Source organism: Hydra vulgaris, chromosome 04, assembly GCF_038396675.1.
Source record: "Hydra vulgaris chromosome 04, alternate assembly HydraT2T_AEP".
NCBI lineage: Eukaryota > Metazoa > Cnidaria > Hydrozoa > Anthoathecata > Hydridae > Hydra > Hydra vulgaris.
Genome location: NC_088923.1, coordinates 16697501 through 16716244, shown reverse-complemented (window position 1 = coordinate 16716244; position 18744 = coordinate 16697501). Strand labels below are relative to the sequence as shown.

At 28.9% G+C, this 18744-nt stretch overlaps 1 protein-coding gene across 11 annotated transcripts in view; it reads left to right on the top strand.

Annotated features, from left to right (window-relative positions):
* LOC100213294 (uncharacterized) overlaps positions 1-13491 on the top strand; it is a 50578-nt gene extending 37087 nt beyond the window's left edge. For 7 of the 11 annotated variants that reach the window (XM_065795613.1, XM_065795615.1, XM_065795614.1 and 4 more), the window contains 4 exons: positions 528-672; positions 765-854; positions 4830-4967; positions 10695-13491. In XM_065795613.1, coding sequence (XP_065651685.1) covers positions 528-672; positions 765-854; positions 4830-4967; positions 10695-13265 — 2944 coding nt within the window. In that variant the 3' untranslated portion in view covers positions 13266-13491. Of the gene's footprint in view, positions 1-527; positions 673-764; positions 855-4829; positions 4986-10694 lie in introns of all 11 variants that reach the window. The other 4 variants (XM_065795610.1, XM_065795608.1, XM_065795605.1 and 1 more) reach the window with 2 other exon arrangements.
* Positions 13492-18744: the final 5253 nt, after the last annotated feature.

The following is an 18744-nucleotide window of genomic DNA, read 5'->3' as shown; positions in this document are numbered from 1 at the left end:
TTTTTTTCAGTAATTAAGTTTATAAAAAAAAGTAAACATTGTTGGCATCAACTTTTTTTAAATTTCCCCTCCACTTTTCAACAATTGTCCTAAATTTTGTGATCCCCTCCCCTTATTTTGTTGACATAACAGACAACCCCTAAATAGCTGTCAAAAACATCTTGAATAAGAATATATGATTTAAAAATTTATATAAAAACATTTATTGCAACTCAACATAAACAATATAAAAATATTGTTTAACTTGAGTTGTTAAATTTCATTATTCACAAAAATATTTTTTTTTTTCCTATTAAGAATTTGAAACCATTCTGGTGGCATAGTTAGTGCCATTAGGTGGAATTCTGTGGCATAGGCAGTGCCATTAGACTGGCTAACTTTCTGGGAAGTCTAGCAGATAATTCTTTTTTCTAAAACAAGGAAACTCAAAGTTAAAAAGAAAGGATACAATCATAAATGTACTAATTAATGTTTGTTTCTCAGTAAAACCTATTTGTGTCAAAAGTGTACTAATGTTTGTTTCTTAGTAAAACGTGTTTGTGTCAAGGTGAAGTTGAAGAATCACAAGGAGCTTCATTTTCATTTGGTTGTTCATGGAGTATGTTTTTTGATGGATGCAAGTTTACTAAAAGTACCAATGCTAGAAAGTTTAAAATGCAGGACCCTGTAAAGGTAAAAACATAAACATTTTTTTACTATTTCAAAATTTTAATTTTCGTGTTTAAATAATTTAATAATAATAATTGTATAAATTTTACCTCTAGGAAGAAGAAATTGAAAAAGTTTTGCAAGAAATGACAACTCAAGTTTCTCCTTTATTAAAAATATGGGCTCCAAAATGTTATGAAAATATGGTAAATTAAAAAATCAGAGATTTTAAGTTTATCTCTGTCTATAGTATAACAAATTTATAAAAAGAAACTAGAAATTTAAATTGAATTTAGGTCATTCCATGTTGTATCAGCTAAAAACAAAAATATGTCACCATCTTTGGATGTTGCTAATTTTTATATATTTTATAGGGCTTATGAAAATTAGTATAATAGTTTGAGTATCCAACTTCTTATGGCTGTGATGATATTTAGGTTTTAATTTTCTAATTTACACTGATTCAGCATTTTTTGCAACATGATTTTTGTTGTTAAATCACAATATGTTAATAAGGGAATGAGTTTATTAAATAGTCTTTTAATTTTAATCTTATTGAGTCTTTTTTTTCAGAACTATTCTGTTTAATAAACATGGAAATACAAATTGAACATTAAACTCAATTTTTATATTATTTTCCACTAGACTAAAAATAATTAAAATAGTAATATTAAAAGAAATGATATGACAGATAAATGCTTTTTCAAAAATACAATATACACGGTTTTGTCCACACTTCATGGCTGGCTTTGATCTTTTTTGTAAAACTCTTAGGCAAAAGTTGGTTGTATTAGTGTGTCTTTGCCAACTAACCTTGCCCTTGTTCACCTATTTAGCAGTGTTAAAATTTTCAGACATGACCAATGGTTTGTAAAAGTTACAAATTTCAATTTTTAAAAGATGTTCCTTTTTAAAAGTTTACCCAGAGAAGTACTAAAGTTATGCATTGGTAGGTTTTATGCACAGGAATGGTTAATAACATCTGTATAACACAAATTAAAACAGATTAATTTATGTAAAATATTAGTCACTTTGACATTGTTTTTATCTCATGTTGGCCCAAAAGTATGATACATTTTAGGATTATGTGTATTTTGCTATTTTTCACATTTTAAATAACTGCTTTCTTATTTTTTGGATGGGTAAAGTAACATGTAAATCAAATTTGACTATATCACTTAATAAACAGATCGCTGAATTTACTGAATTATGCAAATCAAAGTCTAAAATAGCAGCAGTGGTAATTGGTTGCTGTAAAAAGGTTTCAGTGGTACTGGAAAAAACCTGTTAATAGCAATTTTCATGAAAAGAAATGTTGTGATCTTTTAACTGTTTTGTCACCAGCATCAAAGAAAATAATAACCATTGAAATGTAAGACAAGTGAGGTTCGTTAACAAGAAGTTATGCCAAAAAGTTGAGCTTTTCAAGTTCAACTTTTTGGCACCGCTGCATCACACCCAACAAACAGTTTTTTGCTCAACAGTACTATGTTTTATTTAACATCAACCATGGGATAAAGTGGCTTATTGTAAACCAAATTTTAAATTGTAAAATTTTGTGACTGGTTAGAACAAAATGGCTACCTCCGAGATGACCATGTTGGTTGACCAGAGTGAAGCCACATTCTGTGGACAGATGAAAAGCTCAGTTTACTTATTTTCTGTTCCGAACCGTCAGAACACGTGAATATGGACTGGTGACAAATCGAAAATCATTTCAGCTGTTTGTCCCAAGTTTGGAACCAAAATTATGGTATGTTGAGGAATGTCAAGGTATGACTGAATTGGCTGTTGTGCCATAGAAGCAGGCGGTTAAGATTGATTATTATTTGAATCATATTTTACCCAAATATGTTAAAGCTACTACGAATAACCATCAACAAAAGTTTTTGTGCAAATAGTTTTCCAATGATGATTCTAAAAAATTTGTGGCCAGGAAACAGTCCAAATGTAACATAATTGAACTATTATGTAACATAATTGAACTAATTATGGAACATTTTGTAAGAAAGTGTGTTTTGAGGATCCTTAAATCAGTGCCAAAACACCATTGTTTACCAGCTGTCAAAAGAAAATTTAGTCAAATTACTGAAGCTGCAACAACCAAAATAACTAAGACCTATGATGTTGATTCTTTGACTACATTAACACCATCTTTTAAACACTAATTAAAAATTTTAAGAGTAATACACTTTTCAATTGAAAAAAAGATATCGGGAATCTATACTCACTTTAAATAAAATAAAATAAAACTCAAATTTATTCAAGTTACTCTTCAAAAATACAGATCCAGAACCATGAGCACTCATAAAGTCTGCAGAATTTGTTGATGTATCTATTTACCTTACAAGAAAGAATACAAAAGCTTAAAAAAAAATAAAACTTTATATTTATCATCAGCTAAAAAAAAAAGCTTCTGTTAATGCTGAGCATTATGTATAATAAGTGTATAAAAAACAACAGCTCTTTACTTATTACACTAAGGCAAACGTCCTACAAATTAGTCATATTAAATACTTCACCGATAGATGTGCACCACAATACAAACAGTTTAAAAACTTTAATAATCTTTGCCATTACAAAGAAGATTTTAACATTGATGCTAAATTTTTTTTTTACAAACTATGTAGAGTTGGCAAAAATTGCACTAGCCAGCTTTAATAGGAAAGATTTCAGATGTATATAATATGTTTGAATTTTATGAAAATAATATAAAAAAACATTTAATTTAAAATGGTTTATTAAATATTATTAAATATATATATAAATTAAATATTAAATTGCTATAATATATATATATTTTTATTATTATTATTATTATCATTATTATTATTTAATACTAATAAATGAAGGTCGATCATCTTTACAACCAAAATTAGCTGTGGGAAGAACCTTGCCATGAACAAGATGCTGTCAAAATTTCATAATAATTAATAAATATACATCTCTTTTTAAAAAGATCTGTCAACTAGTGTTAAGACATTTGACCTTGTGCAAATACTAAATGAGCTGGTTATCATAAATTATGTAGCTTGTATGATTGAACTTTTGATGGATTGAAATTATAACCATAAAAGGTGAGGGAGAAGAATATTAGAAAATTTGATTTATGCAACTTGGTCTAAGTCCAATTTTTCTTGGCCCACACTAGAAGATATGTGTTGGGTGCCATTAAATCATGTACCATTAATCCGCCATCTACAATAAATGGTTTTATAGATATTTATAAATTCAGTTTGCAATAAGATATTGAACAAAATAATCGAGCTTTCAAGAAATTATTTCTATAGTGAAGTTACTTAGAAGTTTGTATGTTATTTTTTCTAATTTCAACACAATGGAGCACCCTGTTTCAGGGCCAAGCTTATAGGCAGTTGGTTATGCAAGAATGGGATGAGGTCTTAAGCCATTAGTCTGGCTAATAACCCAGTCTCAAAATGAAATTTTATGCCTCAGCATTTAAAAAAAGCTTTGCATAACAGGCTGTATTAGGAATAGATGAAAAATGGAATATTATCTTTTGTTATCAAAGTGATATTTGATACCAATGTTTTAAGTTGTTGAAAGGGCAGGGAGAAAAATTGTTGAGATGAGGTCATTTTGACCATCAAAATACCCCAAAATATATGCCTTTATTTTTTAGTTTACGTGTAGTTATTGCGCTCATAACAAATTTGAATAGATATTTAAATCCGCCAATGTGTAGACTATTTTTGTACCAATTGTTAACCTAACACCTCGTTTCCATCATTAAATTTTGTTATTTAATGAAAAAAAAATACATTTTTTAAAAAATGTTGAAATTAAAACCTGAATATCCTCAGAACTACAAGAAGTTGGAAACTCAAACTTTAGGTTTAGTTTATATACATTCTATAATAAATATAACAGTTAAAAAAAATTAGTTATAAAAACAGTTATAAAAAAAGTATTAATTTATATCTTTATATAAATATTATATTTATATAAAAATAAATTTTTTATTTATATAAAATTTATATATTTATATAAAAATATTATATTTATATAAAAAATTTATATAAATTTATATTTATATAAATATTATATTTATAAGTTATATATTAATTAATATATATATAATTTATAAGAATTATAATATGTAATAGCCCCTGTTGATTTGAATTACCAATCATTTATATCATTTTTTGAATGTCTTTTAGACTCATTTTGAAGAAATAGCAGACAAATGCCGCATTGGATTAAATAAAGGTCGACCATTTTCAGGTGTGACATGTTGTCTGGATTTCTGTGCACATAGTCATCGAGATATTCATGATCTGAACAATGGCACCACAATGGTTTGTCATTTTTTTAATGTAATTATATCTTTTTTTTCCCACGCAATCTTATTTCTATGGGAATTTTTTTTTGCAGATGTAACATTCTTAATTTTTTATCTTGATATTTAAAAAGTTGGAAATATTCTAATGTTTGACAAAAGCATATTTGAAATGGAAAAAATCATTTCACTTCAAACAACCATGTCTAAATATTCAATTAAAAATTCAGAAAAATGATTTTTTTAATAGAGTAATATGTTAAAAAGGTATTTTATTTGTTTAATGTAAATATAGTCTCAAATCCCCTTAAAATTTAATTTAATTGTTTCCGACAACAATGACTTGAATGAATTTTTCACCTTTTCAGTATTTTATCTATGTTTTTTTGAACAGCATCTGATGTTTGTCTTTATGAAACATCTAATGGGAAACTCTACTCCATCAAGATATTCTTGTCTCTGCCTGTCAAGATATTCTTCAAGGTGGAATCTGATGAAATTTCTGTCAAAGTGAAATCTTTTATGTAAATAAAACATAGTAAAGATTTAAAATCTTACTATATTCTCTTTGTCAGATATATCAAGTTTGTTAATTAAACAAAGGCTAACCAGGTATTAAATCTAAAAATTTCAACCAAATATGGAAATTGTGTAATTTATTAAATAAAATTAAACCAGCCATTGTAAAATTTTTCCTAAATTTTGTTTCAACAATTTTTGAATTTGTAGTCTTGTTTAATGTTACAGCCAGTTCTTACATTTTTTTATTTGAAAGACTAATATTTATTTGAACTTGAACCATGTCCAAAGTAGTTAGAGAAGTTCTTGATGTGCACTGAGCTCTGGAGGCACCTGGAGTAATAGTTAAAGCTTTACCACTTTCTCTGCTCAACCTAATTGTGCCATGTGGAGAGGATACCTTTTGAGTTATTACTGAGGACACCTTTTGAGTTATTACTGAGGACACAATTTTTTCAGCAGTTCTGGAATCAGTTGCTATAATTTTCTTTAAGTTTTCAAACTTGGTGGCTTGTGAACAATCATGTGTTATTCCTCTTTTGACTACACTGAGACAGTTTGAGCATAGTTTATCAATGCTACTTGATGGTTTTTACCAATCTTGATCGGTTGAAAAAGTGAGGTTTGTAGAATGTCCTTTTAGTTGGCCAACCTGGCATGTTAAGCAATTACTAGAATCCTCTGGTCTGTGGTCTAATAATCACTTTGTTAAAGTCATGTAGTTTGGGAAGAGGCAAGTTTCTATCTTCTTTGCCATGCTTTTGTACCATTGCTCTGCAGGAATTGCATATGTCCAATAGAACTATATCATCCTTAAAATCAATGGGATTTCCAGAAAAAATACCTAGTACTCTTTAATATGCCTGTCAATTTTTGAAAAACAAAAGAAGCATACAGATTGCTGACAATCTTGATGAGTTTTTCTTTTATATGGCATTTCAGTGGTTAAAAAACTGATCTTTGAAAAATAACTTCAGTACAAGCTTGTGTTGGTAAAAAATCTTTCTAGTTGTTTAGGCTGTTGATTGCTTAAATGTAATTACTTTGATGTTGTGGTTTTTCCGGCAAAATAAGAAACATTTGTTTTCACATTTTTAAATAGTAAAAAAAACTTGGTCAAAGCAATAAAAGATTTTATGAGATACTTCAATACAAGAAAAAAAAGCACATCAAGGTTATACATATTTAATTTATATAAAAAAAACTTGATTCTAACATTAATTTTGATATTATTTTATAAATTACCAATTAATTTTGAATTTACAATTCTAAAGTAATTTTTACAATATGAAAAAAAGTTTTTATTATATCCAATATTTGGTCAATCATTTTAAACAAAAACAATAAAGCAAACCTGCGGGTTTAACAAATAAAATATAAAAAGGTTTTTATATGTTTTAAATTCAGAACAATTCAAAAAAATGCCTCTAACTATGTGTTTTCTGCCCCATATTTTATACAAACTTGGACAAAAAAAAAGCACTCTTTTTGCAGACAAAATACACACAAATGTGAAGTCTAACAACCATAGAATCCCATTTCCACTAGTCACATGATATTGTTACTAAATTAGTTATTTGATGTAACTTTTAATCTTTAAAAAGCATAAAAACCACAAAAAGCTGCTATATTTTGGCTGTTTTTTTTAAAGCGAGATTCCTACTTTAAGAGCTATATCTTTGCACAGATAAAAGATATCTTGCCTCTATTTTTTTGCCTGAAAGATACATGCCAAGGCTTCATTCTATTAAATTTCCATAGTCGAAAAATAAGGTTAGAATAAACACGTAAAGCATCCGTTGCCTCTTTTTAAAGAGGCTTGTAGTGCCATACCCTATACTTTAGGTCCCTGTACACAAACCACAAAGGTTAAAGAGCTGATTTTTTGTCAGGTTATAGCCACCACATATATGTAAAGAGTTTTTTATATTTTTTAAAAACTCCATAACCCAAAAGTGAAAATAAAAATAAAAATAGATTTACAATGGGACTCCAAGTGCATATATATATATATATATATATATATATATATATATATATATATATATATATATATATATATATATATATATATATATATATATATATATATATATATATATATATATGGTGTCCTGAAGAAATCTTAAAGAGGGATGGCGTATCCGTTTTTTGACAAGTGAGGTCTAGAAAATTTTTTTTGCTGATTAAGATGTTTAAAGAAGAAAAAAAAAGTCCTTCTTTGCTAATATTTGCTGAGTGCTAACTACAACTCCAATTTTGCTGACTCAAGTGTCCGAGTTTGCTGAATTGATTTACTCGCGGTGGTTAGACACCCCCATAATGCTCCCCCTTGAGAGGGCCCTGTATATATATGTAAATATATATACACACATTAATACCTAGTTTCAAGAATGCAAATTTTAAGCTAATAAATTCTAGCTAAATGTAGCTTGAAACTTTAAAGTGTTAAAGAGCTTTTTTACTTCTTGATTGGCAAAAAAAGATATCAAAATAAACTAGTTAAGAATAGCATGCTTGTAAATACTTTTTTTTATGTTCTTAAAGAAATATTAAACATTACTTAAAAACCTCTTCTTTCTTATTTTCATTGAAGTATTGAGTGAGGGTTGTTTTTTTGTTTTTTTCATTACAATAAGTTATTAACAAATTTTAATTGTCAAAAATAGTATTTTGAAAAACGTATGTTCTAATAAGTTTATGTACATATTTTTCTTCCTTTTTTCACAGAACACGAGCTTAGCCCTTTTATAAACTGGTTTGAGTGGAACCTAGGGAAATTACAAGGGCTGGCTAACATTGGATTTTAACTAAGCTGTTGTCACTGTTTTCTAAATAGATAAGATAAAATTGATTAAACGGTATATATTTTTTTTAAATTAAAAACTTATTTAGACTTCTTTTTTTTTTTTTTTTTAGTTTTTTTTGTTTATGTGGTAATTATTTATTTATTTTGTTATTTAACTAACACAAAGTTTTATATTTACAAATAATAATTGTAATCCTAATGATAAATTAAATTTAAAAATATTACTCTGTAGACTTTGGTAAGAATACTCTCAAACAAAAAAAACGTGTAAGTAGGATGTGTCGATTTTTCCTTTTTTTTTTTAAATTGTAAAAAGTTAACTTCCCACTATTATTACTAAAAGTTTCTTTTTTCTAATTAGGTTGAGCTGGGTATCAAGAGACATAATTAAAAAAGGATTTTTTAAATAATATTTGTTTGTTTTTTTAAATCAAGATTTTAGAGTTTTTTTCAGTAAACCCATCTTCTTATAAAATGCTCTTGGTAGTTTTCCTTTTATAAAACTTAAAAAAAGAAAAACTTTAAAAAAAAAATATTTTTTAAATTCTTATTTAATTATGCTTCATTTGATACCCAGATTGACCAAATTGATTAAAAATTTTTGTTAGTATTTTTTTTAGTAGGGCAATTAATTTTTCAAAGACAAAATTACCAAGCTAAAATTATTTTTTTTCCAAGTTTTAAATACTGTTTTCCACAAATAAAAAACTTTTTTTTTTACAATTTCAAAAAAAAAAAAAAAAGGCAAAGTGACACATCTTAATCTAGTATCAACGAATTCAGTGAGTTGTAGTATCAATAAGTTCAGTGAGATGTAGTATCAATGAGTTCAGTGAGATGTAGTATTCAGGTATCAACGAATTCAGTGAGATGTAGTATCAATGAATTCAGTGAGGTGTAGTATCAATGAATTCAGTGAGAAGTAGTATCAATGAATTCTGTGAGATGTAGTATCAATGAATTCAGTGAGATGTAGTATCAATGAATTCAGTGAGATGTAGTATCAACAAATTCAGTGAGATGTAGTATCAACGAATTCAGTGAGGTGTAGTATCAATGAATTCAGTGAGATATAGTATCAATGAATTCAGTGAGGTGTAGTATCAATGAATTCAGGTTGGACCTGTATATTTATTTTTTGTTTGAATTCATTAATGTGCAACTCATAAACACCCAAATAATATTTTATGTTTACAACTTTTGATATTATTTAACTTTTTTCCCTTCTTTTTTAATGTTGCATGCTAATATGTTTTTCTTGTATAGTTGGCTTAGACTTCATTATTTAGTGTTTCAGATATTACGCTTTATATGTTCAAGTTTATGTCAAATATGATATTCAATGTTTTGCAAAAAAATCCTAGTGGTTTTTGATTTTGTTTCCCAAAAATACCGCCAAAAGTTTGCACCTTCTACCCTGAATGGTATTTATATTAACTTTAAATTCATCAATAGGTTTAAATTTTATCTTACAATATTTTTTTTAAAACTTTATTTTACAACTACTAGATATTAAATGAAAATATTCACTAAACATTCCGTCTGTAAATATTTTATAAATATTCTGTCTATAAATATTGTAATAAATATTTTTTCTAAAATTAATCACTGAATATTTTTGTAATAATCTTAGGATATTAAAATAATAAACAGAAAATATTAAAATAAATTATGAATACTTTTAATTATAAAATAACGATCATTAAAACTTTTTTGAGTAGGGTAAAAACTTTTTTAAGTAGGGTGGAAAGTTTTTAAGCAGGTTTGGAAAGTTTTTTAAGTAGGATGGAAAGTTTTTTAAGCAGTTTTGGAAAGTTTTTTAAGTAGGGTGGAAACTTAACATAACTTTTAAACACTAAAATTTAAAATCTGTTGAAAGATTTATCTCTTTTCCCTCATATTTTACAATCTCAAATTTTTGCAAATTTTCAAGATATTTTTGTTACCAGGCTGCAATTTTTTCGATTTCAAAACATTCTCATCTGTTATGAACATAAACATATTTAACTATTGTGGATTTAGGTGAATTTTGTAGTTCTCCTTGCTTTTACATTTTTAAAGTGCTGACTTTATTCTAGTCATTTTTTTTTTAATTTCATTTAGAATGGCGAGAAAAAAAAAGAAATTTTTTTATTTGCTTTCTAAATATAAAAATAAATGTTCTTTATATTCATCTATTCTTTATTTGCATGTTTAAACACAAAGTCAATATATGTACAGAATTCCCTGCAAAACAATAGACTGGTTAAGAAGTGTGTTTTATAATAAATTTTAGTTTATATTTATAAAAAGTTTTTGCTTTAATATCGATTAAGTTTTGTGTTTAATTTACATTAAGTAATAATACCTGCTATATTTTTTTACAATAGATTTTTTAAAATTCAGTGTAAAATAAATAATTAAATTTTTTAAAAATAGGTTTGTACCCTGTTAAAGCCCAATTATAATGAAAGAACTGATGAACAACTTCATGTGTTGCCATTGTACCAGTTGTTAGATGACAGAGGAAATGTTATCCCTTGTAACTATGACAACCCACCTCATTTGATCAAAAGTAAAATTACAGTGCGTCACGATACTTGTGGAAGATATGTTAATCCAGTTGCAGTAAACCTTAAGAAACTTGGCAATGAACAAAAAAGCGTTTTTAAAAATGAAGGAGCAAGCTTACTTTGCTCCGATTTTCTCAAGCATCCTCGTTTTTGTAGCGAATCAGATGTTCCTTATGTTCTTAGTCAAAGAGAAACATTGCCTATTCAAAATATAAAGAAAGAAATGATTTTTGTAGATGAATCTGAAATTCCTATTTATCGACAATGCAGTGATTATTTTAATTCTGAAGATTACAAGTTATCTACTTTTAAGAAAATGGAACACAATAATTCAAATTCGCCGTTTAAGAAATATAAAGAACATGTTTCCAAACCTACTGTTATAACTCAAGAAATGGGTGGGGTTGCGATTGCTCTAGGTCATGGCTCATTTCTTGTTGAATGTGCCAAAAAAGAGCTTCATGCTACCACAGCTTTAAGAAATCCAGAGCGTTCTGAACCTACTCGACTTAGCATGGTGTTTTATCAACATAAGAAGCTTAACAAAAAAGATCATGGCTACGAAGATTATCAAGAAAAGATGAATGGTCGCTTAAAAGAAAGGTTATTGAAAAATGAACGCAGTTTTGACGACTTATCATTACTAGCTGATACAGCAGCGCAAAATAAGTCTCCTAATATAGCATTTATTAATATATCTGATATAAAACCTTTTACGGAAGTAGGGCAGTTTAAGAAATCTGATCATGAGAAAAAAAATTTGCTCAACAGTAAAGCAAATAACTTTAGTATTGCTAGTCTTATGAATCCAGATGAAAATTCTCATAAATCTCAACTAAATGAAACTGTTGAATATAATAATATCATTAAAAAGACTATGATCGAGGATATCGATACTGTTAACAATGTTGCTATTGGGCATAAAGACACCAATAACACCAATGCTATTGAATATAATAATATTGTTAACAACATTGGTATCAATTATAATTATATTAGAAAGGATGAAATTGTCCCTTTGCTTCAGAATAAAACGGAAAAACTTCCTACTTTTAGCATTTTTAAAAAAAGTTTGTATAACATCTCTAAAGATACCGACGTTGAAGGTCAAGATAAATGTAATAATGACAATATAAAAAAAGACACTTACTTCGATCAGCCTATTTCGATGCCTTCAATTGAAGATAATACGGTAATAAAAGCTACATCACCAATTTTAAAAGAAGATTTTAAAAATTCTGAGAACGAATCTAAAACAGGAGAAAATTCGAATACAGAAAACAAATTTGAGTTATTGAATACTATGAAAATTAAAAATGAAAATTTAGATTTCTTAAAAAAAAGTTCTTTAAGTTCAAACAATTATTTTGTAAAAAAATGTTTTAAAACAGATTCGCGTTTGTTGTCAACTATTTCACCTGATTCAAGTTCTAAAGTTGTTTTGCAACCAGTAGTGTTACAAAATTTAGCTATTGACAACTGCTTTATAAGTAAAGATAAAAAAGAAAATAAAAAGCTAATGGACCACACTGTTTCTGTATTTCATGATTGTTTGCAAAATTCATATAAAGAATCCAATGTTACAACTGATAAGTTGTTAGTGATGAGCAAAGATAGTAGTAGAGTCGGAGAATGGGATTTAAATAAAAACATGTTTCAGAAAGATTCGTTTAAAAAACCTTGGGAAAATATTTTAACTGAAAATGTAATAAATAGCAATCGAAATTTTTCAGAAAAACACTGTTATAATGGAACACATCCATTTTATAAAGACCTTTTTACATACGGAAAATCTAATAAAACACGCAGAGAACATCTTACAAGCGAAAAACTTAATGAAATACATAAAGATTCTCTTATTAGCGAAAAACCTTTCACAAAGAGAAATAAACAATTTGACGTTAATAGTATTTTAAGTAATCAATGCACAAAATATCATGCAACGCCAACCGATCATCGCACTACTTTCACAATGCGCCAATCTGCTACAGCACAGCATAATTTATGTCAAAATTTTGAACCCCATATTCCGACTGCTACTCCAAATAATGTACACGAAAGTAGTTTTTATTATTTGCCTGGGTTTGATGATGGCACCCGATTTACCTATGCATCTCCAGAAACGTATGCGACTTCAAATTTTAATCAAACAATCCCAGTAATGGAACGCTCATTCTCGACCTCTTACTCTGATATTCATTATAAAAATGCACACAGTTTATCTAGCAAAAAGCATAGATGTTCCTTTCCAATAACAGAACATTTTGAATACAATTCTTTGGAATTTCAAAATAATTTACTTCACAATGCAAACAATAGTCTTGAAATTTTGCAATCTCGTTATTTACCTATCTCAGACAATCTCACCCAAAATCACAGTATATTTCAGCCATTAGGGTCATTTTCAGAAACACTTCCTAAAAGTTACCCTACCTAGAATTGATGTGGAAAATTAAAAGAATTTTTTGTTCAGAATTTTTTTTTTTTTAGTTTTGTTAACGGTTTTTTAATTTAAAAATGACAAAACCTTTTTAAAAAATTTTTTTATTGATTTTTTTTTTATTTTATTTAAATCGGTCTTTAAAATTACTAAATTTTCGTTAAAAATTATTAAAATTTTAATTAAATCGGTCAGTAAAATTAGTAACCGTTATGATTGCAAAGTATTGATTTTTCTATATTCTGTATTATATCCATTTGTTTACTTTGGTTCCGTTCATTTTTAAACGGATCGAATCAAGTCCGTGTTAATAAAAAATTAGTCAGTTATAAGAGTCCTGACTTAAAAATCGTAAAGACCAGTGGTTCGAGTGCTGGAAAGGACCGTAGTTAGACCATAGTAGATTAGTTTAGATGGTTCTTCTAGCCATTGACGATATTAGCGATTTAGGCATTAAGTCTTTTAGAATAATATTTAACGATCAAATTAGTTCCGTACACCAGAAAAAAAGGAATTCCATTTACGGGATATTTTCCGCGGAACGGAAAGGAAAAAACAATCGTGTAACAAAAAAATTTAACCTGAATTTTTTTAAATTTCCTGACGCGTGACCCGCACCACGGTGCATAAAATCTGTTTCTAAATGACGTGTGAACCACCTGGCGGTCCATCAATAATTTTAAATTTTTCTGAACATTTATAGGGGTTTGAGAAAATATGAAATATATATCTGAAATAGGAATAGTTTCTTAAGTTGATACTTCAAACCGTTTGTCATTTGCATTTATAGATGAATCAAAAATTAATTTTGAAAAATGGTTAAAAAGCGAAAAAGTTATTCTGATATGAATGAGATCCTTGATATTTTGTTTGATGATAGTGATGTAGATAGCAATATTGATCTTGATAACTAGTGATTCTGAAAGTATTTTAGATAATGTAAATGAAGAACTATTACCATTGTATGAAGATTTACCAGTTCAAAATTTAGTTTTACCTTCACCATCCACCACAAATACTCCTAAAAATCAAAATTTCTGCAATGGTATTTTTTTACGTGAGGAGAGAGAAAATAATAACCTGATTATAGAATCTGAAACTGAAGAAGAAATTTATGAGGAATCATATAGTGATATAAGTATAGTATCTGATGGTGAAAAAGGATGTTATGAAACTCAACAACTCTTATAATGTTTCACAGCCCCATAAGCGTGTGAGAACCAGAGGTGGAAGTAGAAATGTAAGTGGTTTACATTCTTTTGATCGTGTTGCTATTGTAGAGGTGCTTGTTATAATCTACAACCTAACCGAGACCAAGTTATGGTTAGGTTTCCTCGTGTTCGTGGTGGTCGATCACATCAACAGTTCATTGATCGTGTTGTTCCTGATCAAACAGAATTACAGTTAGAATGGTTGCATGTTGATGCTGATAATGAGTAAAAAAAGCCAACGTATACCAATAGAGCTGATTGGGCCATTTCTAAGTAAAGGTCATATAGTATTTACTGATAATTACTATACAAGCCCTTCTCTTGCCAGCTTCCTCTTGTCCAAGAAGACTTATATTTGTGGAACTATTCACGCAAACCGAAAACACTACAGCAAAAAGATATTAAATGATCAACTTGCAAAAGGGACTGCTTTTTTATACAAAACTCGCAGCTAAGATAATAAAATGTTAGCCTGCAAATATTGTGCAACTAAAGACAAATCAGGTAACAAACAAAAAGTTGTTTACATGCTGTCAACATATCACAATCCAGTGATGGTGGAAACAGGAAAATCGTATAAAGATGGTAACATTATACTCAAATCATCAATGGTCAAGTCATACAATGTGCATATGGGTGGTGTTAACCGGGTAGACCAGCAATTACATGGAATTCAAGCTCTTCGAAAATCCTATAAATGGTACAAGAAATTAGCTTTTCGTCTAATTCTTCAATGTGCTTTAAATTCACAAAAGATTTATACACATAGTACTGGCAGGCACATTTCATACTTGGATTTTTTGCTCAGTAACATAAAGTTGATATTTTCACTAACCCCCGAGATCCCTCACAACCCTTGTCTTGTTGTTGGAGAGGATTTTGATAGACTTACTGGCAGACATTTCCTTCAATGTTGCCACCAGGCAAGGCAGGCAATAATGATAGGCACCTCAAAAGATGTCGTGTTTGTTTTGCAAAGGGCAAACTGACCGCCAAAGAACATCCCTTGAAAACTATTTTTGTTTGTAATTTCTGTCTATCACAACCCAGGTTACATCCTGATAAGTGTTTTCGAATTTATCATATTGTTTTGGACTATTCCTAAAAAGATACTTATGTATATTTACTCATACATAAAATGTTTTCTCAAGCCAAATGTGTATATATTTTATTTTAAGGGAATTTCCAATTTGTTGGCGTCTTTACAAAAAGTTAAATATCTTTTGATTAAATTATCAAATTTGTTTAATTTTTTTGTTTGTTTGATCACCACTATATAGTAATATATATTTAAAGAAGTCCTCGTAGATAAAATGACAAATAATTAAAAACCAAACAAACAAAACCAACAAATTATACAAAAATTTATGGTTTGTAAAATATAAACTTAAGGTAAAAAAAAAAAAAGCAATTGTTATTCATAGCAAGTAAGTTGATAAAAAATTGGGAAAGGGGAAAAAAGATTGCTCTCATTTAATTAAAGTTTACATCTATGACAAATAGTATCTAATAAGCCAATATTTGTAGCTGCTAAAGCACGAATTAATTAATAAACGTGCAGCTCATCTTCAGTAAAAGATGTACTGTTTGCAGCTGGAGAAAAAAAATACTTGTCAATTCTATTCTTAAATGCGTTAACTGACGGAACCTTTTTGCATGCTGACGGCAAGTTATTCCAATCATTGACAATACGATTTGTAAAAAAATTGTGACGAGCATTGTTATATGTGAATTCACGCATTAGGACGTTGGAAGATGATCTGCGAATTGGTGGATTATGCCAATTGATACTCTCAAACCGTTTTCTGGATTAAACTGTTGGATTAAGTCGCCACATCTCCTGCGAGTTTCCAAAATAATAAAATTGAGCTGACGACACCTTTCAGCGTAAGGTGTTGTCAGCTCAATTTTATTACTTTGGAAACTATTAAATCATGAGGTACTTTTGTTGCTTTGTGCTGAATTTTTTCGATTTCTTTGATGTCACCTTTTAAGTAAGAACACCATACCAGAAAAGCGAATTCCAGGTTCGGCCTAACATACGTAGTGTATAATTTACTCCAAACTTTCATATCTCTTGATCTAAATGTTTTTTTTAATAGGCCAAGTATTATATTTGCTTTACGTGTTGCAACCTTTAAGTGTTGATTCCATTTTTGATCATTAGATATGAAAATACCCAGGTTCCTCTCAATATCCGTTGCCTCAAGAGTAAGTGATGTATTTCTATCATTCATTACATATTATGATTACTATTTCCATAACCAAGGTGCATAACTTTACATTTTGGAACATTTAACTCCATCAGCCATTCCTTTGACCATTCTGTGACAATGTTTAAATCATTTTGTAGGATCAGGCGATCAGCATCGTGAAACTCAGGTCTTATTTCTTGTAACAGTTTAGTATCGTCAGCATAGATTTTATGAACTGATTTTAACTTATCCGTTAAGTCGTTTACATAAATGATAAATAATGTTGGACCAAGTAGAGACCCTTAAGGAACTCCGCTTAGAACATCGGTCCAGTCGCTTGAGTGTTCACCTAAAACAGTTCGCTGTTTTCTACTAATCAAAAATGGCTCAATCCATTTTAGAACATTGCCATTAATCCCATATGCTTTCAATTTATGAAGTAGTCTACGGTGAAAAACTTAATCAAACGCTTTCGCGAAGTCCAAAAATGCAATATCGACAAAATTTCTTTTACTTAACGCTTTCGTGATGTAGTCAACACTCTCCAATAAGTTAGATGTGCATCCTTTTTTGGACATAAATCCATGTTGATTATGTGAGATGCAGCACGTTTTTTCAAGATATTTAGTTATCTGTTCCCTGATAATCTTTTCCATTACTTTGCATGGAGCTGATGTGATAGACACTGGTCTGTAATTGGCGGCATCAAGACGACTTCCTATTTTAAACAACGGTGTGACGTGTGACTGTTTCCAAGCTGTAGGTGTTGAGCCTTAGGACTATATATATCTATAAAAGCCTATCTTATTTAATGTTAAAAACTATATGTTTATGAATTTATCTGTTAATATTTTTTATTTTTTGTTTTATTTATTTCGTCATTAAAAAAAAGAATACAATGCCGTTTTATATAAATAAAATTTACATGACCGGGGCTAAAAGAAGACAAAATTTGCCTTATTATTTTTTTTTTTAGGTTACTTAGGTGCTCCCAGAAGTCCTTACGGTCTTATCACGGAGCACCGCGGAAGAACATTTAACTTGAAGTTCACGCCTCCTTCCTTACCAATGTCGCTTATTGAGCTAGAGCTGGCGTCGAACCCCGGACCTCTGGGTTCTGAGCCAGAACTCTAACCACTGCGCCACGGCTGCTCTAATAAATCCCCGTACCTCTCGCAATCACTACGCCCCGAAATATTTTAAGATTAAATTAAAAAATTAAATACTTTAGTTTATTCAATATGTTGTATTTTCAATCACGTGACTATTTTTTTTTTAAATATGAGAGTCTATTCTTTAAAAAAAAAAACAAGGTCTTGTTTGTTATATTTTGAAAAGTAGTTTTTATTTTATGGCCTTTCAATTGTTTATGATCCAAATTCGTTATTCTACGCGCAGTCATATAGATGTTTTTAACTCAGTCGCGGTTAAGGTTTAAGATGCGCAATTTTTATGTTGCACGATTGGATAATTTTCTTTTCCGTTTTGTTCCGCGGAAACTTTCTTGTAAATGGAAATCCGTCTTAAGGGTAATTCTTTTGTTGTAAATTGTATCAAAAAATCTAAAACCTAAAAACAACTTGTCTGCGTAATCAAAAGCAAAGCGACGACACGTTTTTGTCAAGCAAACATTTTTCGAATAACATAAAATATTTTATAACTCAGTTAAGTGGTATCCTGATTCGTATCGATTGTATAAAATTTAACCATATCCATGGTTAAATTTATTTATCTTCAAGTATGATATTAATGAATGTTAAATAAAATTTGTTGTAATATAAAGTAAATTAACTAAGAAAAATTAAGAACCACTAAGAAAAATGAGCTCTTCAAAGAGCTCTTTATTTGATTTTCTTAGCGCTCCTCGAAGAGGTCTTTTACGAGACAGTGCGCCGCGGGCTCTTTTAGTAGAACACCGAAGAGCGTTTTTTTCAAAAGAATATTTTTAGAGCTCTGTCATGAACTCTTAACATTAAAGCATTTTTCATAATAAATAAATTTTTTAATTTAATCATATCGCAATTCACGAATCCACAATTTCATATTTGGAATAAAAAATCACTAGTATTT